A 24,190-nucleotide genomic window follows, 5' to 3' on the forward strand; every position below is an offset into this window, starting at 1 on the left:
ATTATGTTCTTTTATAAGTGATATCCAGCTGTGAATATCTACCAGCCCATCAGACTTCTGCTGGTGCAATGGGATGCGCCCCCACCCCACCCCACCCCATTCCTAGATCCTTCATACATTCTCAATATCTGCTCTCGAGGGTTTGAGAATCCTCTAGAGCAGTTTTGGGGAGAGAGCAAGGACTGGGGTAGGAGGAGCAGGGGCTGGAGAGGAAGGGGGAGTCAATGTTGGCTTATTCTCCTATAACCAATATTAAATTATTATATTTCCGGTATTGTATTAAGTATTTCAGATATTAAATTGAATCTTGTCTTAAGGGACTCATTGTTAAATAATAACCTGCTCTCTTAACATGCCTTAAAAGGCTAGAATTTTTCCCGTTTTGGTCACTTGACAGTACTTCAGTGTCACAGGATCTCTTGGGTACCTCTTCTAGTAATATGTTGGTTCCTTAATTTTTATGTGGAACTAGCTGGCCCTGCACGCGTTGCTGTGCGTTAGTCTGTGAAATGGAGGGTAATAGCCCCCCTTCAGATCCCCCTGAGCCTCAGAGTCCCCCTGAGTTGAGGCGAGACACTGTGGAGAGGGCAGGTTTCATCCCTGTGTCTCCCCCCCCCCGTTCTGACCCATTACGTACCCCTGCCCTCTATTGCCCCCCCCCCTTACCTCCACTTGGCCTAGTCTGGAAAGCGGCCTAGTCTGCAAAGCCGAGGTGAGATATTGTGGAGAGGGCAGGTTTCATCCTTAATGGCCGCCTGTGTGGTTTAAGTTGCTTGGTTGATGATGATGTCATTTGGTTTGTGGGTGTGGCTTAGATTTCTCAGGAAGGGAGGGGGTGTACTGTGGGAGGAATTCCACTTGAGGGCGCTGTTTGACTTGGTGGAAAAGCGGGTCAAATCCTGCCGATGTGTTTGATTTGAGGTTTTTCATGTCCCCTACAACCCTCGGGGAGTGGCCTGGATCGCTGTGTCAAAATTTCAGGACGATCGGTCAAGCGGTTACGGAGAACATAGCGGCCGTCAATTTCAAGATTTTTACATTTTTTTATATATAGATTAGGGAGGGTGGGTCTTAAGCATGCTGAACTCTCTAGGAAGAGCTAAGCTTGTTGTGCCACCTTAAGGACTAAAATAATAAATATGTTCATCTGTAGGGTGCCACAAGACTTTCCGTTCTTTTTGCTGCAGCAAGCAATAGTACAGCTGAAAAATAACTCATGTGGGATCATACTGTAAGGCTGAGAACCTGTCCAGATACCTAGAAGTAATCCCCACTGAAATTAGTGGGAATTGTTTATGAATGTACATAATATTGGGTTGAATGATTTTTTATATTAAGGCAACAACATCTGTAAACCAATCCTTTTCCTTATTCATTTTCTTGTTGGTTTTTAACAACGAGGGGGAGAATCTCCCCACTACCACCATACGCACACAAGGGCTGCAGTAAAAAAAAAGGTAAAAGTTAAAGGACTCCAGTCAAAGATGACAATGGGGTTCCAGCGCTCATCTCGCTTTCATCCTTCCACAGTGGGGACATTGGCAGGAGTTGATCACGGTGAGGGTTTGCTAAGCGTGCCCTCCTATTGGCACGTTTCTCCCAAGCGTCCTGAGTTCAAGTGTCTTCAAAGCCAATGGCACCTTTGGTAAAGGCCATTCTTCAATTGGAGCGCTCGCAGGCAAGCGTTTCCCAATTGTTGGTGCTTATACTACATTTTTAAAACAAAATAAAAAAATTCCTTCCAGCAGCACCTTAGAGACCAACTAAGTTTGGCATAGGTATGAGCTTTCGTGTGCATGCACACTTCTTCAGATACACTGAAACAGAAGTCACCAGATGTTCAATGGCATAAGAACCTAGCAACCCCAACATCACTCCTATCGGAAGATAAAACCTTTCAATAGCTTCTAGCCATGATGGAAGTAATGTTTGTGGGGGCGATAATCTGCCTCCGTGATTGGCAACTGTTTGCTGCTGAATGTTGTGCCCCATCCGCACTATAGATTTAGAGCATTATCATACCACTTTAAACAGATCTGGCTTCCTCCAAAGAATCCCAGGAGCTGTAGTTAAGGGTGTTGACTGACAATTGTTAGGAGACCTCCGTTCATCTCTGAGAGCTACAGTTCCCCAAATTCCCTGGGATTGGTTATTAAATTACTCTTGAGAATTGTAGCTCTTTGGGGAACTTTGTATGAAAACATGCTGGACTACACTAGCTGTTGGCCGGATCAAGCAGAACCCTCATGTTTCTGTATCCCAAGACTAAAAAAAGGCTGGAAGCCATCTCCTGAGTTCCAGAAGCTGCTACCCTATGAAGGCAGGTGTGTCCAGCCATACCCTGGTGGCAAACAAGAAACCACTTGGGAGATTTGCAGTGTCACCGAGGAACATTATTTTGTCAAGGCCCTGACTGCTCATTCTTGGTGCCCCCCCCCAACTTGGCATGCCTATTCCACCTCAGAAAGACTTCAATTCCCATGACAAATTGACTGAAAAGGCTCTGAATTTTCCTTCTCAACCAACAAGACCAATGGCTGCATCAGTTCAGTGGGTCTGAGTTTCTGGCTGTGAACCAGAAGGTTGGCAGTTCTGGCCCATCCAGGGATGGTTGGGGGCAAAAGATCCCTGCTTTGCCAGGGGGGTTGAACTAGATAACCCTCGGGGTACCTTTAAAGTCTGCGGTTCTATAAAACCAGGCAGCAGTATTACAAAGTCCATGTGCAAATATTAGGTAGCAGCCTAAAATGCAAGATCTTCGTTAAAATAATCAGAAACTGCATCTTGGCCAGGTTTTTGCACCCTAGTGCCCCAAATCCATTTTTACTGTTCCGTTGGTGGAAGGAAACCAATTGATGCATGATTTGATAGGACGTTTAGGGGACACACACACCCCGTGGAAATCGTGCGAATTCAAGGACATTGTTATAAGAATTTTAAAAGGCTTTCTTGCCTGTTTAAAAAGGTCCTACCCTGGTAGGGAGTCCGAACCTCTGAAGAGATCGGGCGAAATTAATTACCCCTCTTCGATAGTTCAAAACAGAGCCCAACCCAAGGTAGAGGAAAGCAAGGCTAGTTGCCCGCGGTTTATTTGCCAAGAAAATAAAACAAACTGCTGCAGCAAGGTGTTCTCTCTAGCACAGGAGAAGAGAAGGAGCCAGAACAAAGGGCCTCCCTCCCCATATATAGAACTTTGAAAAATTCCCTCCTTCCCAGTCCAGCCCACCCCCAGAAACATCATTCATACATCACAGAAAGGGTGTAGCCCACCCCCCACCCCACGTCACACCTACATCAAAGAAGAGGTTTGAGAAATCTGCCAAGTTTACTTGTTAATGTTGGTTACAGGTAGGTAGCCGTGTTGGTCTGGGTCGAAGTAAAATAAAAAAAATCCTTCAGTAGCACCTTAAAGACCAACTAAGTTTTTATTTTGGTATGAGCTTTCGTGTGCATACTGAAGGAATTTTTTTGTTAATGTTGGATCACAGTGGGGAGCCTGGTCAGTCTTTTTGTAATGATAATTACTGAGTTCCTGAGCCAGGTGACAAGCTCCCCTATTCACACCTTAAATGTGCCCTTAAGGCAGGATCTGTGAGCAGAGAGACAATAGGGAGGTTTTTTCCCATTTCCTCCCTCCTTTCAAAGAGTCAAGCCTGGGAGAGTCAAAATGGCTACAGGACTGCCCTCTTGCACGTTTGCTTGGTACATGTATGAACTTTTAATTTATATATATATATATATATATAGAGAGAGAGAGAGAGAGAGAGAGAGAGAGAACTGGAAAAAAACCTTTAAAACTCTCACAACAACATCATCCGTAGATTTGACTTTTTACCTTTATCTCAGAAGGATTTTGCTGGGAGGGAGGGTGGTTTGGGAAGCTTGCCCGGGCATGTTTTGGTTTTAGGGGAAATGCAAATTGCACCAGTGAGAGTTCCCCAACTTTTCAAGCATGTGCCCCCCAACAAAAGACTGGCGACTCCCTAGCAATGTTAGAACTGCACGCTTAAAAGTGGCCAGCTCTTAAACATAAATCTCACAACCCAAGAACAACAAAGAATGCTTTACGTTTCCAGTGCTGAGCGCGTTTTAAATCCACGTTTTGCGAAACTCCCAGGAGCAAGGAAGCAATCAAAGGGGGCTCCGCCCCGTCCTTCCGTGTCTTATTACAAAATAAAGAGAAGGAGGCGATTTCTTTAAAGGGAAACCCAAACTAGCAGCAAAGCCCCCGCTGCCCTTCTGTGCGGGGAATGCCCTGGATATGTTGCAACTTGCAGCTGCGGATTTCTTGGAACTCCAGTAAAGCAGGCGGAATTAACTTAACTTTATTTATTTTTTTAGGGCCGTAAGGGTTGAGTGGGTGGCGCTTCCCTGTCTACGTCGAGTCGCGCAAGGCAAGACGACGAAAGGAAGGGATGATCGGACCAGGAAATTCAAAAAAATTGCAGAAGGCAACGAGGAGCGAGCGTGTAGCGGCGTCTGCGCGATTCCTCTTTGCTAAACTCCGTGGGAATCGGATCGGAGTTGGGCGAAGTCTCCTCCGCCGTTCTGATCCCGCGCTTTGTTTTGCTCGCGGGGGACGCGATCACAAGTTTTCCTTTCTCCGGCACCTGAACTTTATAAGGTCTCAAAGCCCAGAAACTCATGTTGAAAGATCGGAACGCCTGGCTGGGCGTCTTCTTTAGAAATAAAGTAAGTGGGGTTTTTTTTGGGGGGGGGTTGCGCTGCGAACTGCCAGGAGATCTACGGGTGAAGTGTGTGTGTAAATGTGTGATGTGTCCAAATTTAAGCAGTAAATGGCTTGCGCTCCTTTTCCAGGAAATCAGCCCGCTGTTAACTCGCTTTCCCATCCACCAGGCATAGCAAAGCGAAACTAGAATAGCCTGGCCGTGACTTCTCAGAAGTTAAGTTCTGTTTACTTCAGGGGGACTTACTCCCAGGTAAGTGGAGTTAGAAGGCGGCCAACGAAGGGCTACACCAAGTTGTGCCCCGTTGGCCAGGCTTCCCTTTTGTAGGGCTGTTACCACCTAATAAAAATAAGAACCTTAGTTCATCCAAAATCTGCCTACATTTGCATCTACAAAAAACATAGATTGGGTGTTGTTGTTGTTTTTTGGGGGGGAGAGCATTATTTTTATAATCTGGTGGCACTTTAGAAAGTGGCATCTTAGAAGAGGCATTTTTTTCTCAGACGGCTAAGATGGCAACTCCCCTCTTCCGGTTTTTCTTTCTACAGAAAATTATTAATCTACCGATTATAATGTGCTGTCTGGCTTATCAGGAGCAGGCTTTTTTTAAAATTAAAAAAAAGTTGCCCGGAAGTGTTGTTTGCTAAAGCGGGAAATTTCACATTTCGAAACGGGCATGTTTTCTCCTAATATGTTCACCCACACAAGCCCGCTCAGGCAACGGATCTCTTAAAAGCAAAAACACAAACCCGGCCCCCAAACTCGCACAGGAAACATTTCAAACCTTCCTTCCCAAACAAGTACACCCAGCCCTTCGAAAGAATCACACATGCAGGCCTCCTAAATACTTCCCCCAAACTCACTTAACATGCATTTCCCTGCTTTTTTTTTTAAAAAACCCAAACCAAACCACACAAAATACTGTCCTTTGGCTGAGCATACACCAAAGCATCGGCTCCAATTCCCCCCCCCCCCCCCCGCTGGGCCCAATCACATTTCGGGAAGAAGAAAGTAAGATAGGAAGCTAGAGCTTGCAGCTGAAAAGTTAAAACAAAAACAAAACACTGAACTTTTAAAATTTGCAAAAATCAGGGGGCATAAGAGGCCTTGGGAGATGCCAGGGGAGTGGGCCCACACTGAACACACCCCTGGAGCTAAAGTTTGTGGCCCTAGCATTTTCTGAGCACCTTCATAGGAAGTGACAGGTGCCCCTCACCCTGGAGCCCAACCTCTTACAAGTTTACTCAAAGGCAAGTCCTACTGAGTTCAAAGGGACATATTCCTAAACATTTGCGAGTAGGATTGCAGCATTAGAACGATAGAATGGTATAGTTGTCCCCTAGTCCAACCCCTGCAATTCATGGACCTGCAAAGCCAGGTATTGGCCTGCCGTATGCATAGGGATGTAAGCTTGTTGAGGACTGTGTTGTTGTTGGGGGGGTGGGGGTGGGTAGGACTGCCAAGTATTTTCTCTGGCCTGGTTGTTTCTTTCCCACCTTGATTCTGCTGCATTAGAGTACTGGTGAATTTTTTATTGGACTTTAATCTCCAGACCGAAAACCAACAGTTGTTTCTTATTCATGCCTTACAACTTAATTCTTCGTTGGTTTCTTTTTTACTTATTGTTGTGCGTTAGTTTCTTTTTCAAAAGGCCCAATGTTTTTGGTGTGGCGGCCTACATGCCCAGATTAACTTGATACGGTGACCCATTGATTCTCAAGCAGAGGTCTATCTATTGCATTTTAACAGAATTTGCTTCAGGCATCCTATCAAAAAATGACTTGATGCCCCAATTGATGTAGAATTGGTTGACATATTTATAGCATTTGCAAAGTTATTCACAGGGTTTGTGTGTGCGAGAGAGAGGGGGGATTTAAGAACAGGATATTGCTTCATAAGCTATAAGCATTTATTCTAAAAAAACAACAATATACAAGTACACAAGAAGTGTTTGTTATATCTAACGGAAATAGCTGCTGCAATTTCCATTGGCACAGTTTAGATGCCTGTTTTTTCTTAATTCCCAGTACTTCTTGCTGTTGTTTGATGTTGCATAGGTGGCTGCTCAGTGGTTTCTTCTTCAGCACCAACTCCTTGCGTGCTTTTCTCTCCCTTGTTAGAAATCTTAGTGCCTGACAAAAGCCGCCATCATGATTAACAGCGACAGTAGAAAGTTTGCCTGCAGTCTTCTGGACATTGATAACAACATGGGAAGCGAAGATTTGGAGGCTTTTAAATTTTTCTGCATTGACCTTATCCCCTTGAAGAAGTTGGAAACCGTGGAGTCAGCACACAATATTTTCCAGTATCTCATAAACGAAGACATACTAAATGAGGAGGACAACTTTATAGTAGCAGAAATTCTTTACAGAATTAAGAGTATCAGCCTGCTCACAAGGTTTGGCTATACCAAAGATGCAGTCGAAAAAGATCTGCCTCGGAGAGGGAGGGTATCTGAATACCGGTGAGTCTTCTATTTCTGAACATACCATTCTGCTTGAAAAACATTGGTTGATCTGTTCCCTTCCTTCTGGTGGGCATCATAACATTTTTATTTTGCTAGCTGTTTGGTGGGGAGACGGCTGCCACTAGAGACTTCTGGTTCTGTGGATGTTTGGGTTGGTTGGTTGGGTGGTGGTGGTTGGGAAGCCAGGTTTCTAAGGCTTAGATCAGGGGTTGTCAACCTGGTCCCTACAGCCCACTAGTGAGCGTTTCAGGATTCTAGGTGGGCGGTAGGAGGTTCTACGGCACAAGCTGAATCCTCTTTCCATCGAGCACTGGTGGGCGGTAAGGAAATTTTACCATAAAGAAATATGCATTTAGCAGTCGGTAGGTATAAAAAGGTTGACTACCCGTGGCTTAGATAGTAATCACTAACTTGCCTCACCAAACTTTTGTCACACAGGCAGATGCTGTATGATTTGTCAGAAGGGCTCACTAAGGAAGAAGTGAAGGCTGCCTTGTTCTATCTGAGGGACCATATCCCAAAGAAGCTATCCACTGATGTAAGTAAAGCATTGTTGTTGTTTAGTCGTTTAGTCGTGTCCGACTCTTCGTGACCCCATGGACCATAGCACGCCAGGCACTCCTGTCTTCCACTGCCTCCCGCAGTTTGGTCAAACTCATGTTCGTAGCTTCGAGAACACTGTCCAACCATCTCGTCCTCTGTCGTCCCCTTCTCCTAGTGCCCTCAATCTTTCCCAACATCAGGGTCTTTTCCAGGGAGTCTTCTCTTCTCATGAGGTGGCCAAAGTATTGGAGCCTCAGCTTCACGATCTGTCCTTCCAGTGAGCACTCAGGGCTGATTTCCTTAAGAATGGATAGGTTTGATCTTCTTGCAGTCCATGGGACTCTCAAGAGCATAATGGCTTTTAAAAATGGTTCCATTCTAGTGGGCTGGGGGAAATGGCCAGAAAGTTTGTGACTGTACTGTGATGGCCAGAGTTAAGGAAAGGGGCGGTAGGGCAGCCTTCCCCAACCTGGTGCCCTCCAGATGTTCTGGGGGCAGCTGCCGGGGGTTGTAGTCTGTAACATCTGGAGGGCATTCGGGTAAGCTTTGGATCATGTCACCAAGTAATCCAAGTAAAGATAAAGAAGAAGCCCATTTGAGCATGTGCATTGCTTCTCTGTCATGGAGAACTTGTTCATTATGGGATAAACTCGCTGTGTGAAACATGGCAACTTGCACATATTTATATTATTTTTATGTTTATATAGTTACCCCATAATGGAAGTTATCTGGGTGGCTCACAAAGCAATAAATAAAACATTAAAATATTGCATAGAATATTGTATAGAATTTAAAAACATGATCAAACATCAAACATTAAAAAACTTCCCTTCAGATGCCTTCTGAAAGTCAGATAGTTGTTTATTTCCTTGACATCTGATGTGAGGGCCTTCCACAGGGCAGGCGCCTCTGCCTGGTTCCCTGCAACCTCACTTCTCACAGGGAGGGAACCGCCAGAAGGCCCTCGGAGCTGGACCTTGGTGTCCCAGCTGAACAATGGGAGTGGAGATGCTCCTTCAGGTATACTGGGTCAATAACAACTATTGCAAATGTTAAAAAATTCCTAGGTCTGTAAAATTGCAGGGGTTGACTTGGCCTGTTCTGTGTTGGCTTTCAGAATAATTTCATCACTTTGGTTGGGGTGCACAGGAAACACATGGGAGTTCCTTCTTGCTGAGAAACACTTCTCTTAAGATGAAGAAAGACTTGGTGACTCCAGGCTGGGGGGTGAGATATAAGCAAGGTTTCAGCTGTTGTGTTTACTTTTTCTCCTAGTCTGCTCTGGAACTGTTGATTAACCTGGAGAAGCAGTGCTTTATATCAGAGACCAATATCTCTCTTCTGGAAGAAACCTGTCGGAAGATATCGCCCGAACTTCTGAAAATACTGGCAGCCTATAAAGAAAGACAAGGTGTCTATAATTTTGAGTAGATCATCTCCTTATAAGTTGACCAAAATGAGCATAGTTGTTCCTCTTATATTATCAAACAGTAGCTACTGGCATTGTCTCCTGTAGGTTGATAATGGCAATCTAAAAATGGGTATGTGTTAGATTTGGCCTTGCCAGGTTCGCTGTAAAGTGGGGTAGAAGAGGGCTAAGTTTTTATAACAACAAGGGGGATCGGGGAGAAAAGCACAACACACTTTCCTCCCTTTTAGAAGGGGGGAAGTTAACCCCCTTCTTTAAAAAAAACCCCTCTATAGCTGGGTTGGCAAATTCATTGGTTACTTTTCACATTTACACCTGTGTTTTAAATGTACAAATCAGTGTTTTGTCATTCACTTTTTCTGATCCCAATTTGTTTCTTTTGTTTGTTTTAATCATGGGATACATTTCCTTTTCGTTTAATCTGCCTTTAGAAATCTTGAACTCATTCCTAACTTGCTCCTGGTTTTCCACTGACTTTCTAACATGAGAGCTTCTCATCCATGTGAGATGTGAATGTTAAAACGAACATGGGGTTGAGATGAATGCCCTGTAGTTTGGGCGACTTGCTCAAGATCACTCGGCTATCTGTCTCGCTTCTTTGTATGTAAAACAGGAATAATAATGCTCTTGTGTTTAGGGTAAATCAAATACCTATCATCTGTGCTATGGCTAGGGGCGGGGATGACTAGGAACATGTCCTTCAGAACAGGAATCTCAACTAAACTAGTGGTGTTGGGAGTTGCAGTCCAGCAACGTTGGCCATGCTGGCTGAGTCTGGTGCAAGTTGAGAGACCAACAACATCTGAAGCTAATTGGAGACAGGCTGTGCAAAAGCCTTCCATTCTGTCCTGTTTGTTGATAGTTGACTTCCTAGACTCTAGAGCAGGCATCTCCTAACTCGGCCCTCCAGATGTTTTGGGACTACAATTCCCATCATCACTGACCACTGGTCCAATTAGCTAGGGATCATGGGTCAGGCGTCGTTCTCCCAAGATAGGAAAACGGAAGTTATAATTCTGATTTTTAGTAACTGTTTGCTCAACAGTTGACACCGTGTCCGGTTTGAGGTGGTCATTTACAGCTGTTGTGAAAGTTAATGGCATGCTTATGTCGACATCTTTTCCTTCCACACAGATCCCTACACCGAAGAATCTGGGAGCATGAGAGAGTATGCTGGAAGTCTGCACTCCTTTGCTGCAAGTCAAGGTGAGATGGCTCGTAGGTTCTTGCTTTTTTGTTATTCTAAGGTGTTATCTTTGTAGCTGTCTGTGATTGAATGTGCACAAAGGAAAAGAGAGATGATCGACTGAATGTGGCCTGTATATCAGCTTAACAAGTCTCAATACTAAGCAGCCTTGTGCTCTCAATGCCACGAGCTGCTTCATTCAACTCTTTGTTTGAGTTAGAAACAAGCTGGGAAGTCTTTGACTAGTTTCCCATTGAGATCTGAACAGGGGAGACTGATCTGCAACTGAAGAAACCGTCTTTAAAGCATAGCTTCACATACTGTCGTGTTCAGAAGCCATGAGCCGTAGTTTCCCTGTTTGAACGTTGCAGGAAACTAGAGTTTGCCTGTGCAAAACAGGGAATGAAGCAGGTATGCCTGGGAGCACGAGGCTTATTCATATCTTGGCTTGTTAAGTGGAGATTTGGTTGTCTAAATGCAGGCACAGAGAAAATTATTTTGCATTTTTAATGGGTTATTTTTGTCACCCTTTTTTATTTTTTTAGGCAGTGTTCTAACCAAAATCTGAACCCAAGTGTATTTGCCTTGCAGATTTAAAAGCTGGAAATGTGCAAGAGCCGAGCTTGCAACAGCCTGTGGGACAGGATCGACTGAAACCTGCAGCGGAGGTTTGGCATGTTCTGAAGGGTTTACTGAATACAACTGGCCCGTCCTTAAGTCTGTAAATAACCCCTTCCAGCCTCATTCTGTTCATGTGCTTTAATCGTGGTAGTAGCAGTAGAGCTTGAGACCAAAAACCTTGAACTTAGGTATCTTCCTCCCCCCGCAAATCGGTCAGCTTTATTGGCATATTGAGAATACAAAAACACATGGGTCAAAATATAAAATTGGCATCTGTTCATAAAAAGAGATGCCTTAAGATAGAAGAGGCAATACCTTTCATTGGATTTATACCCCAACCTTCCTCCCAGTGGAGCTTAGGACAGCCAGGGGTCACCAGGAAAGCTTTGTGCTGATCTTCTGGAAAAGTTTGCCAGACAAGGATGGAGAACTCTTGGTCTTCTGCTAGTGAACTCCCATCAGCCCCAGCCAGCTGAGACAAGGGTCGTGGGAGATGAGAGTCCCATAACACCTGAAGGCCACAATCCCAGGGTTGGGTAGGTGTGGTCCCCAGTGACACAGGAGGACTTCCTGTCCTTGAAACTAATCTGGGCCAGCCAGCCAATAAATTTTCCTTTGTGCTGCAGAAAATCCCACAAGTGCCTCTCCTGCTCCCTCCCACTAAGCCTATCAAAACAACAGGTGAAATAACTAACAGGTTGCTGTCCTTTCGTGACACCCCAAACCTGCTGTCTGTGGTGGTTACTTCACTCTGCTTAATGGTAGAGCCGGCCCCAGAATAATAGTCCCGTTTGCAAGTCGTGATGCTAAACTCAATCCCCGTTTTTGAATACTGCATGCTGGAAACAGACAATGGGAGGGCTATTACTTGCCAGCAGTGTTCACTATTGGAAACAGAATGTGACCTAGCTAGACCTTTAGTCTGGAATTCAGCAGTGGCCCAGATTCAGTGCCCTTTGACTACCAGCACAAGGACTGTCAGACTTAACATAAGAGCAAGAAAAACGGTGGCACCAACAAGCACCTTTTTTCTTTTTTAGACATGTTGGAAGTGTAATGAAAATGAGGGGTCTTTTTTTCACATGTGGTGGTCCTGTAAAATAATTAGGGACCATTGGGAAACTATATATAATGAATTTTAAAAGATACTTTAAAAAACTTTCCCCAAAACACCAGATATTTTCCTCTTGGGAATGGTAACAATGGAGGTCCCCAAAAAACAAAAGTTTATTACTATATGCCACCGCTGCAGCTAGAACTATATTGGCACAAAGGTGGAGAATAAGTATACTACCCACTTAAGGAAGAACAGCAGTGTAAAATGTTCGAATACGCTGAACTGGCTGGTCTGATGAACCAGAGAAAACGAAGATGAGGGATACAAGGAGGAATGGACAATGTTTGTTGAATATTTTTGAGAACCAGGATAGACAAATGCATAGCTTGGCAGGTCTTGAGCAAATCCACAGAGATGTAGATTACGCGGAGTAGAAGAAAAGCAAAGGAACCAGGAAAAGAGTGGAAGGCAAGTCATATGGTACACATGCTGTATGTGGGACAAAGTTGTAAGTGGGACAGGGAGAGGTGGGTTAAATATGCTCTCCGTTCCTGTTTTTGAAAATGCAAATTAAAAAAACAAAAGAATAATGGTGGCACCAAATGACTTCCAGCGCAACAGTTGCACTGGCAAAAGATTGTGCAACAGGAAATATCGGCTTTGAAGCAGTGTGTTGTGCAACCTGCCATAAGAACCATTCTGTGGTTAGAGCAGTGTTTCCCAACCTTGTGCCTCCAGATGCTTTGGGACTACAACTCCCATCATCTCTAGCTAGCAAGACCAGTGGTCAGGAATGATGGGAATTGTAGTCCGAAAACAGCTGGAGGCACAAGGTTGGAAAACACTGGGTTAGAGAGTGGTACACAGGAAATGAGGGAGAAGTTAGTGAATAGATTTTTTTATCAAACCAAATAGGCAAAGGTGGCAGAATATTTAATATCCCTTATTTAGAAATATCATTGAGATATGGGTGAAATATAAAGGAAAATTGATACCAGAAAAAATTCCCCACTAGACTTCCTAGTAAATTTTTTAAAAGGAAAGTGAAAGAGAATAAAATACTTACCAGTACAATAAAGGACTGGGTGGAGAAAATGAGAAGCAAAGAACAAATAAGATAAGTTTTATCAGCAAGTAAAATAACTTGGTTTAACTGTGTACAACTGGAGCCATGGACAAAGAAGTGGTCATGGGAAAACAAGAACTGCAAAGAATACACAAAATTTTTATTTAAAAAAATGGTTATAAAAAGGGGAGATAAAGAAGAAAATACAGTTATAAAAGGGGAAACCAGTGAAATTTATAAAATACTGGTAGAAATGGAACATCAAGAATACAAATTAAAAAGGGTGTGGCAGATAGATAGTCAAAGCTGGGGGAAAATATGGGAGAATAGTACTTTGAAAATGTTGTCTATAAAAAAGAAAAATATTATAAATTAATTTGGAGATGGTATTTAACACCAGTCAGATTAAATCAAATAAACAAGGAATATTCGGTATTATGTTTCCTGGGATGCCAGGAAACAGGGAAATATATTCACATGTGGTGGGGATGTAAATATGTTTTTTTAAAAAAAAATGGCAAAGGGTGTTTAAGGAGATAACAGAATTCACTGGGTTGACCAAAAGTCCAGAGGTAGCATGATTCTCAATTTACAATGGGGTGGAAGGTTTGCAGGCTGTGAAGGACTTGCTCACAAATTTATTGACAGCTGCACGAATTATTATAGCTAGGAAGTAGAAGGGGCAAGCAGACTATAAAATGGAAGAATGGTATAAAGAGGTGTGGGATATAGCTATTAACGATAAATTAACATGTGCCATTAAGTTAAAACGGGGAATATGCGGGAGAAATGATTTTGAGGACATATGGAGGGTGCTTGTAGAATTTGTACTGTTAAAACGGAAAGGGGTCAAACCATTGCAAGAGGTGTTCAAATTTTGGGAGGTTGGATAGTTACACAATGGAATGGTCTCGGTGGTGGGGTGCATATTTTTATTCTTATTTATGATTATTACTTTGTAAATAAATGTAAAGAAAAGTAAAACCATTCTGGCTAGCTGCCCTTCTCTTGCGCATGCCATTCTGCTAGCACTAATATAATATACTGTACAGTGGTACCCTGGTTCTCAAATGCCTTGGTACTCAAACAACTTGGAACCCAAACACTGCAAACCCCGAAGTGTGTGTTCCAAAGTTTGCAAACTTATCTCATGTATCACAAAATCATGAAAGGGTATTGATAAACAAGAGAATGGGAAATGAATTCATATCATCAAACAAAAAGAAGAAGAAGGGAGTAATAATTTACGTTAAACAAAAAATTAAGGCAGAAAAGTTATTTCAGGATGAAGAGGGGAGAATGGTTGGGGTGCGTCTGTACTTACCAAAAGGAAATGTATGTATTGTAAATATCTATGCACCTAATGGATGCAAAAAGGAATTCTTTAGGAAATTGGGAGAGAAAATGGGGGACTGTATAACAGATGAAGAAATAGTACTCTTAGGAGACTTTAATGGGGTTATGCAAGGGGAGGTGGACAGAACAGGGGGGAGGAGGGGGAACAGGGGAAGATTGCCAGAGGTTTTTCGAAATTTGGTACAGAATTATAATCTAGAAGATGTATGGAGAAAAGAAAATCCAAATGAGAAAAAGTTTACTTATTATTCTGGGGCAAAAAAATCAGCCTCTAGGATTGACATGATATGGCTCTCACCGAAATTGGTACAGATGATGGGGAAAACCGAAATCCTGACCAAATCAATCACAGACCACAATCCAACAATGGTGAAAATCAAAGGGAAAGATATAAAAAACAGTAGGTGGAGAATGGATGAAAGGATATTAAATGATGAAGATTTTATAAAGAAAGTCAAAAAATTATTAAAGGAATTTTATGAGAAAAATATATCGGAGGAAGTAGAGCTAAAGACAACTTGGGATGCGGGTAAAGCCTTCATAAGGGGATTATATATACAGCAAAAAAGCAGAGTAAAAAAAGAAAGGGAACATAATATGGAAAAATTACAAAGGGAAATTAAGGAAAAGGAAAGGGAATTGGCGGATAATCCAAAAAATGAGAATTTGAAAATGAGAGTGAAGGTATTACAAAAGGAATTGTCTATATTGGTTGGACAAGAAATTGAGAATAAAATAAGATGGCTTAAACAAAAAACGTTTGAATGGGGAGATAAAGTAGGAAAATTATTAGCATGGAAATTAAGGGAAAATCAAAAAGAGAGATTAATTACGGAAATAAGATACAAAGGGAAAAAATTGAGAAGACAAGAGGAAATACAGAAATGCCTCAATCATTTTTATAAGAATTTATATGAGGAAAAGAAAATAGATAAGGGGAAATTAGAGGAATATTTTTCAAAAAGGAGGAAAGATAAAATAACAGAAGAAGAGAGAGAAATATTAAATAAATCAGTGTCAAAGCAAGAGATATATGAGGCCATAAATAAATTAAAAGTGGGGAAGTCACCTGGAACAGATGGCTTGTCGAGCCGACATTATAAAGTGTTCAGAGAAGAATTAGGAGAAATTTTACAAAAAGTGATGAATGACATTTTAGAGAAGGGAGCCATACCTAAGTCATGGCAAGAAGGTTATATAGTATTAATCCCGAAAGGAGAGCAAGAGGAAAGACAGGTAGGGGATTTTAGGCCAATTTCGTTACTTAATGTTGATTATAAAATATTTACGGATATTTTAGCGGCTAGATTGAAAAAAATATTAATTAGGATTATAGGGCAAGACCAACAAGGATTCCTACCGGGAAGAAAATTGGCAAAAAATGTGAGAGTGGTACTGGATCTATTGGAATATCTGGATTGGTTTCCGGGGAAGAGGGCAGCCTTTGTCTTTCTAGATATAGAAAAAGCATTTGATTCTTTATCTTGGAAATTTATGAAAAGATCATTAAAAGAAATTGGAATCGAAGATAAATTTATGAGAGGAATTAATTCAATATATGATAACCAAACGGCTAAATTGATTTTGAATGGAGAGGTATTAGAGGATTTTGCAATAAAGAGGGGAACAAGACAGGGCTGCCCTTTATCCCCGTTGTTATTTATATTGTCAATAGAATTTTTATTGGTGGATATCAAAAATGAGGAGGAAATTGAAGGAATTAGTGTGAAAGATAAAAATTTGAAGACAAAAGCTTTCGCGGATGATATGATTGTAATGTTAGAAGAACCAGAGATTTCAATCAAAAAATTAGAGGAGATATTAAATCTTTTTGAAGAAATATCAGGATTAAAGATTAATGAAAAAAAGACAAAAATGATGCTGAAAAATATGGGACAATTGGACAAGAGCAAATTACAACAAATTTCAAATTGGGAAATTGTGAATAAATTTAAATATTTGGGTATTACAATTAGCACAAATAATATAGATTTATATGAGAATAATTATGGAAAATTATGGAGGGAGATAAAGAAAGATTTGGCGAGATGGAGGGGTTTAAATCTCTCCTTCTCAGGTAGGATAGCAACAATAAAGATGGCAATTCTACCAAAAATTCTATTTTTATTCCAAATGTTACCTATATTAGGGGAAAAGAAGATTTTTGAAGAATGGAGGAGAGATTTAAGTAAGTTTATATGGTTGGATAAGAAACCAAGGATTCAGTACAAACTACTCACGGATGTTAAAGATAGAGGGGGGTGGGGGGTCCCAGATTTGAGACTTTATTACGCATCGTCGTGTATGTGCTGGCTCAAAGATTGGCTAATATTAGAAGATGAAGAATTATTAGAGGTGGAAGGATTTAGAAATGTTGGGGGTTGGCATACATATTTATTAGAAACAGAGAAAGGGAAAAATAAACAATTTAGTAATCATGTGATTAAAAAATCAGTATTCAAGATTTGGAAGGAATTTAAAAATTTAATGGAACCAAAGATACCGTGGTGGGCCTCACCTTTCGAGATGACAGCCCTAGGGAGAAGGTGGAAAAAAGGAAGTTGGTTGACGTACCAAGAGATTTTGGTGAGTGAAGAGGGACAATGGAAACTAAAACCATACGAAGAGATAAAGCAATACTGCAACAGTTGGTTGCAGTACATGCAGATTCAAAGTCTTTTTCAGGAACATAAAAAAATAGGATTCACAATTGGAAAGTCAAAATTACAAGAATTATTAATAGAAAATAAGGAGAAGCCATTATCAAAAATATATAAATTTTTGTTAGAATGGGAGCTAAAAGATGAAGTAGTTAAAGAGGTAATGACGAAGTGGGCACAAGATTTAGGGAGGCCGATCTATGCGGCACAATGGGAGGGTATATGGAAAGTTTCAATGCGATTCACAGCTAGTACGAATATAAAAGAAAATATATTAAAACTCGTCTATAGATGGCATTTGACCCCCAGTAAATTAGCCAAAATTTATAGGAATGATTTAGATAATTGCTGGAAATGTGGTGGAAAAGGAGGAAATTTTTTCCATTGTTGGTGGGCCTGTGGAAAAATGCGTAAATGGTGGGACGAAATCTATGAAGAAATGAAAAAAATGTTGAGGTTGACTTTTAGAAAAAAACCAGAGTATTTATTATTGAGCATTATCCCAGATAATATTCCTGAGAATAAGAGAAATATATTCTTATATGCGAGTGTGGCAGCAAGATTAGTGATTGCTCGAAAATGGAGGAAAGAAGATCTACCCACAATCCAAGAATGGCAATTAAAGCTAATTGAATTCATGAATCTAGAGAGAATGACAGCAGCAATTCGAAATACCTCTAAACAGAAATCTAAATTGGAATGGGGAGTGGTAGAGGAATATTTTAAAAGAATTGGTGTTAAAACAGAGTTGATGATCTGTTTAAATTAGATTGTCATGAGGAAAATTAGAATTTGGAAAACAATAATATGATAAAATAAAATAAATCAAAATTGAGACAGTTATAACAAATGAAAGTAACGCAATTTTAAAATATATTCAGAAGGTAAGCGGTGGGAAATGACTCGGAAGGTAATTCTTTTATCTTTCCTTTTTTCTTTTTTCTGTTTATTCTTTTTTTTTTTCTTTTGATTAGGAATATGTGTATATAGTATTATATGTGTATTATAGTATTATATGATTCATATTCAATATTATGGCTTTACGATTTTAAATTGTTATGTTTTATGAAACCTAATAAAGATGCTTTTTACAATCAAAAAAAAAAAATTAAAAAAAAAAAAACAAAGTTTGCAAACTTTTTTCAGAAGCCAAACATGCTACGTTTTGAGTGCCACACTTCCGATTTGAGTGTTACGCTGAGGTCTGTCTGTTTTTGCTGTTTGCGTTTTTGTGGCTATTTTTTGTTTTTGTGACTTTGTGGAACCCAGTTCAGCTACTGATTGATTATGTGACTGCAGTACATTGTTTATTGCTTTCACTTTATGGTTCAATGGTCTCGCTAGATAAAAAAAATCATGTTAAATTGCTGTTTAAGGGGTTGTTTTTAAAAGTCTGGAACAGATTAATCCATTTTGCATTACTTCCTATGGGAAAGCGCACCTTGGTTTTGGAACGGACTTCTGGAACGGATTAAGTTTGAGAACCAAGGTACCACTGTACTGCTAAGGGACTTCCAACAGCACAGTGTTGACTTCCTTCCCAAGGAAATTGGTGTGGAGTAAGCCACCCTTGCTAAGGAGCCGTATCTATCCTAGCATTGTACATGCTTGTGCACAAACAGCTGGATGTTGTTTTTTGCAGAAAGGATTTATTTTCTTGAGGAATCCCACAGGTATTTAAACTCACCTCCAGCCTTCAATCTATGTTTAAGATCAGTGGTGCTGTTAGGGTTAGGTCTTTGGAGCAGAGATCCAGAGTACAGTTTGCCATAACGAGCAGTGTTTTTAAGCAAGCAACATAAGGCACACTGGCGTATAAAGAGGGGGTTCCCTATAAATACAAAGTCTACCTAACAGTATCACTGCCTGAGATTATATGAGATAGATAAAACGGATTGGATAAGATGATGAAGTCTGACTTCCCCTTATTCCACAGGAGTCTGCTCTCTATAAAATGAACGGGCCTCACAGAGGATATTGCCTTATTTTTAATAATGTCCATTTCAAGGAACCTTTCAGACCCAGAAATGGATCTCAAAAAGATGCCGGTAAGTGACTTGAAAGGAAAAGCATGTGTCTTGTCTCCCTTTATTACCTTTCAAAATAAGTGTTTGTATATATGTAGCAAGGAAGTCATTGTTGGTTTGCAAGCATTATGTGGTTTCAGGGTACAGAAACCTTTCTGTGTTTATGTAGGTGTCCAGAAAAGGTCCTTAGACTTTTTGCTACTCTTAAGTGCTGAAGAAACGTATGGGGTCTGAGAGCTTGGAGAAAACTCCTAAAACAACCACTACTTGTTTACTGGAAGCTGTATGCCAGGAAATGGGTGGCTTGATGAAGATGTTTGGTATAGAAACGGGGCACATTTGGGTTAATCCTGAACAGGCTTTCATTGCTTTTTACAAACCTCTTCACAATGCAGTTTTCCTCATTCTGCACCTTACTGGGATATGCTAGCCTTGGGATAGTCAATGTAGTTGTGATTACTGATGGAAAGCAAAACAGTTTGTAAATTAAGCACTTTTATCAGTGATTGTATCAAATCTGTTTTACCCTAATGATAAGAATAGAAATCCTGATTATAAAAGGTATAACTGGAAGCTGCCTTTATGGGATCAGGGTTTAACTGATGCATCAAACTTTTTCCCATTAAATTGGCACACCTGTTTTGTTGGTGTTACTGCCATCTCTTTGCACTAATCTCTGTCCACCCCCCTTCTCTCTGAAAGTGGAACTGGAAAGTGTGTTTAAATGGCTTGGGTTCGAAGTGAAAAAATATGATGACAAGACATCAGCCGAACTCGACAAACTTCTACAGGACTGGCAGTCTTCTGAATGCTGGAAAGACAGTGATTGTCTTGTGTGCTGCATTCTGTCTCACGGTGAATCTGGAAAAATTTATGGGACGGATGGCGGTCTCATCCCCATCAATACCATCACATCTTTCTTCACAGCCAAACGATGTCCTTTACTGGCTAAGAAGCCCAAACTCTTTTTCATCCAGGCGTGTCAAGGCCAGAAGGTGCACCAGCCTGTTTACCTTGAAGCAGACAGTCATGAGCCAGGCTCCCCTGGAGCGGATGCTCAGACTTCAGGATTTATTGCTACACAACAGCAGGTGACCTCAAGCATCCCAGAAGAAGCAGACTTCCTCCTTGGCATGGCCACAGTGGATGGTTATTTTTCTTTCCGTGATGTGCAACATGGCACATGGTTCATTCAGGCCCTCTGCAAGAAGCTGTGGGAGCTGGTACCAAGGTGATACTTTTGCTTATTATATGCAACAGTCTTTCCTCTGCTTTAACCTGGCATTTTGGATAAAATACTTTGGATTGTATGTAAATAAGTCATACTCTTAGCAGACCCATTGAAAACAACAGAGTTAAGTTAGCTGATTCCAGTGGGTCAATTTTGGTTAACTTTACATAAGGCTTCACATTGGCTAATCCATTGAAACGTTTTGAAATGCAGTCATACGTTTCGGTTCCAAATGTGTTCCAGGTTTCGAACAATTTTTGGAAGCTGAATGTCCGGCGCAGCTTCCGAGTGGTTGCAGGAATTTCCTCCTGCAGCCACTCGGAAGCTGTGCCTTGGTTTTCGAATGGTTCCAGGAGTCGAACGGACTCCTGGAACGCATTCTGTTTGAGAACCAAGGTACGACTGTATAGACATTAGTTAATGTTGCATGGTGCTGCTAGAGAGAGATGCTGCAGTTTCTTTGGGGAAAGCTAATTTCTCCTTTATGTACAACATCAAGGGAGGGCGTGCCCAGCTGGCAAGCTACAGGGCTCATGCCACCCAGGTTAAAAGTGGCAGGTCAGACTGGCGCACCTCTACAAACATCTACTTGGGGAATGGTGCTGTCTGGGTTAGCCAACCAGCTTGGCCCAATGTCTTTCATGAAGCAAAACCAGATATGTTTGTGGTGCTGGCTTTGTTTTCCACAAGTTGGAAACTGGCACCCTGCGTGACATGAGACAAGCATCTTTTTGGACACTACTGATGTTCGAGCTGCTGACTCATCAGGTCACAGGCTATCCTCAGCCAAGGTGAGGCAGCCATAATATAATGAGCAGGGTAGGATCCAGACCCCAAGCTATCCCTGATCTAGTAGGATAAGGCACCTTTAAGGGTGCTGCATTTTGTCTGCTCCTCAGTTAAAGGCTGAGTCTTTCATTAGGAGCTGTATTGAAGATGCAAGTGGTTTTGCCTTTTAAAGTTTGATAGGTTGAGTAGGAAAAAGGGGTGAGGACCACTAACTTTTTTCCCTTAAGACTAGACAGATGCAGCTAAAAATTATTGTTAGGCTTAAGGGATTTCAGGCTATCCTAAAGAAAAGCCTCTAGTCCAGGGACTGCAACAGGTCTTGTGCGTTCCCTCTTTAACTGTAACAATACTGCATTCTAATATATTTGCCTTCTCATTCTCTCTGCAGGAGGGAAGATATCTTGTCCATTCTTACGGCAGTCAATGCTGACGTGAGCAAACTTTCAGACAAAAATGGACAAAAGAAGCAGATGCCACAACCAGCTTACACTCTCAGGAAGAAAGTAATATTCCCAGTGCCTAGGGATCCTCCTCCCATGTCAAAACAGCTGTAGCGTTTTTTACTTTATTTTTGTTGTTGTTTTTCTGTAAGATTTTTGTTGTGGTCGTTGAGTGCTGGACAAGCACTCTTAGTTTTTGAAAGAGTAAAGAAAGCACACCTCTGCATTTCAAATCATCTTCCCCATGCTTTGAGCATCCCAAATATTTCAACTGACGCCTGGAATGTACGTGGGAATAGTGAACAAGAAGTCATCTCATGTTCTCTCCACCTTCCATCAATGGAAGTGCAGATTTGTACTTCAGCTGCCCATGTACCATATTAGTGCATTTTTAGATAAGTGTGTGCGAATGGCATCGTCATCATGTATACATGACCCCGCCCTCAAAGAACCCTGCAGGTTTCGGCAACTCTGAACTAAAGAGATCTTTGTCTGCTTCTACAACTGCCGCCACAGAGGGATCCTTTCAGCCGGTGTGGCCTCAATCCTGTCTTAATAACAACTGCCTGATAAAATAGTTACCAGCTTTTTCTTATGAGAAAGCAACAGGAAAATGGCTGTGCTTTTCTTTTGGGGAAACAAGCTTATGGAACCGGTGAAAAGCCAGCATATCCATACAAGATTGAAAGCTTGGAATTTAATTTTAGAAGCCAAAAGGGGACCGCTAGTTGAGCACGAAGACCTGGTTCTCCAGTTGCCAGGTTCCAAAAAGTGGGGGTTGTGCAGCACAAAGAAGGAAAGGGTGTCTCACCAAAAAAAGGTAGTTGTGGAAACAGACACTAAAGTTCTACCCAAGTGCAAATATAGGCAGGTCCTTTAGGGAATAGGTTAGAAAGTATGTGTTCTAATCTATAAGTTTTTGGAAATAAGTCGCATATCACCATTGTACAGAACAGGATATGCAACAGTACTACTGTTGAAAATTTTAAAAGGGAGAATGACCTCCACTAAAAAGAAAATAGGGAAAATACTTGATTTGGCATACCTTTAAGGGCTTATTTTATAATTGGTAAAGCCTCATTACTTGTTTACATACTTGTTGCCAGAATAAATGAAATTGTTTCTGATCTGTCTTTCTCTGTAGACTGCATCCACATTGGATATTCATAGCAACTGAAAAGCTGTGATAATAGGACAGCTAACAGTTACACAGCCAGCCATTGCTACTTAGCAGAAATGAAAGCTAGTTCAGAAAAACTCAGTGAGTTGAATCTCTGTTCTATGACAAGGCATGAAATATGCAAATATGACTTAATTATTATGTAGATAGCGCATAACTCTGGACATGACCTTGTGCTCAAGGGTGCAGCATCCCATTGATGCTAAAATTTCTGCTTAAAGGTAAAGGGACCCCTGACCATTAGGCCCGGTCGTGACCGACTCTGGGGTTGTGGCGCTCATCCCGCGTTATTGGCTGAGGGAGCCGGCATACAGCTTCCAGGTCATGTGGCCAGCATGACAAAGCCGCTTCTGGCGAACCAGAGCAGCGCACGGAAACGCCGCTTACCTTCCCGCTGTAGCTATACCTATTTATCTACTTGCATTTTAACGTGCTTTCGAACTGCTAGGTTGGCAGGAGCTGGGACCGAGCAACGGGAGCTCACCCCGTCACAGGGATTCGAACTGCCGACCTTCTGGTCAGCAAGCCCTAGGCTCTGGTTTAACCCACAGTGCCACCTGTGTCCCAAAATTTCTGCTTGGCTCTCTCAAATTTAAATCAAAGTAGCTTGGATGTTACGTTTTGCCAAGTTTGGTCATCTGGGAGGGGGGGTTATATGCTGCACCAATCCATCTGATTAATTAATTGAGATGAGATCACATACAGTGGTACCTTGGTTTACAAACTTAATCTGTTCCAGAAGTCCGTTCTTCAACCAAGGCGTGCTTTCCCATAGCAGTGGGCGACTCAATTTACAAATGGGACACACTCATGCTCTGCTTCCAAGGCAAAGTTCACAAACCAAAACACCTACTTCAGGGTTTGCAGCGTTCTTAAACCAAGGTATCACTGTACTAAGAATGTCTGCATTATCTACCTGTGGCTTTTAGCTCAAGTTCTGTTACGGTGCCTTACTTAATTAAAAGGAACAGTTCAAATGTGAGATCACATGTACTCAAGTACTGGAAAGTTCCAGTCAGAAGAGCTTGGCTTGGTAAATTCTGATTACGTTTGATTTCCTAGGAAGTGGGTTTTTCCTTTGCTGAGTATTCCCCCTCCCCCCCCCAAAAAAGTCTGTGCATGTGTCCACTAGTTGTTCCTGGGTTATGTGTGTCAGGTATCCCTTAGGTTTGTATTAGAATCAAAGAAAGCTAGGCAACGTGGTCTATCTTATTTTCCCCATTTCCAACTTTATAGCAGTATTCTATTTGTACTGAGTACTTGATCTTTCAAGCTACTATTTTTATATAATTGCAATTAACTACCTCCCATGTTTTAGGTGGGCTTTATGGCACAACATCTGATTCCAGTTTTCTTGGCCTGCTGGTAAGCATGCTCCTGGTTCAGAGGTTGGTGTGCGCTTTTTCGCTCTTGTCTTTCTGAATTTCAAGGGACATCCATTAAGGTCTGG

General features: G+C 41.6%; 2 protein-coding genes across 3 annotated transcripts in view; both read left to right on the top strand.

Moving 5' to 3' along the window:
* Positions 1-24,190, top strand: part of STRADB (STE20 related adaptor beta) — a 161,622-nt gene that overhangs the window by 55,861 nt on the left and 81,571 nt on the right. The window lies entirely within an intron of this gene.
* On the top strand, positions 91-23,875 carry LOC118095885 (caspase-8). Of its 2 annotated transcripts, none has more exons than XM_060281668.1 (10): positions 91-3,348; positions 4,342-4,692; positions 6,809-7,152; positions 7,594-7,693; positions 8,974-9,109; positions 10,262-10,333; positions 10,905-10,981; positions 19,010-19,121; positions 19,803-20,331; positions 21,509-23,875. In XM_060281668.1, the coding sequence occupies exons 3-10, from the start codon at positions 6,839-6,841 to the stop codon at positions 21,672-21,674; spliced, it is 1,506 nt and encodes a 501-aa protein (XP_060137651.1). In that variant the 5' UTR covers positions 91-3,348; positions 4,342-4,692; positions 6,809-6,838; the 3' UTR covers positions 21,675-23,875. The 2 variants fall into 2 exon arrangements, with proteins under 2 accessions (XP_060137651.1, XP_034993102.1); XM_035137211.2 differs by lacking the exon at positions 91-3,348 and adding an exon at positions 4,819-4,940 and having other exon boundaries at positions 3,807-4,692.

Source organism: Zootoca vivipara, chromosome 1, assembly GCF_963506605.1.
Source record: "Zootoca vivipara chromosome 1, rZooViv1.1, whole genome shotgun sequence".
NCBI lineage: Eukaryota > Metazoa > Chordata > Lepidosauria > Squamata > Lacertidae > Zootoca > Zootoca vivipara.

Excerpts from the sequence above, each read along its gene's own strand:
- LOC118095885 (XM_060281668.1), top strand. The coding sequence starts at position 6,839 with ATGATTAACAGCGACAGTAGAAAGTTTGCCTGCAGTCTTCTGGACATT. Across the intron at positions 7,153-7,593 it reads GGGAGGGTATCTGAATACCG|GCAGATGCTGTATGATTTGT; the intron begins GTGAGTCTTCTA and ends TTTGTCACACAG. Across the intron at positions 19,122-19,802 it reads TGGATCTCAAAAAGATGCCG|TGGAACTGGAAAGTGTGTTT; the intron begins GTAAGTGACTTG and ends TCTCTCTGAAAG.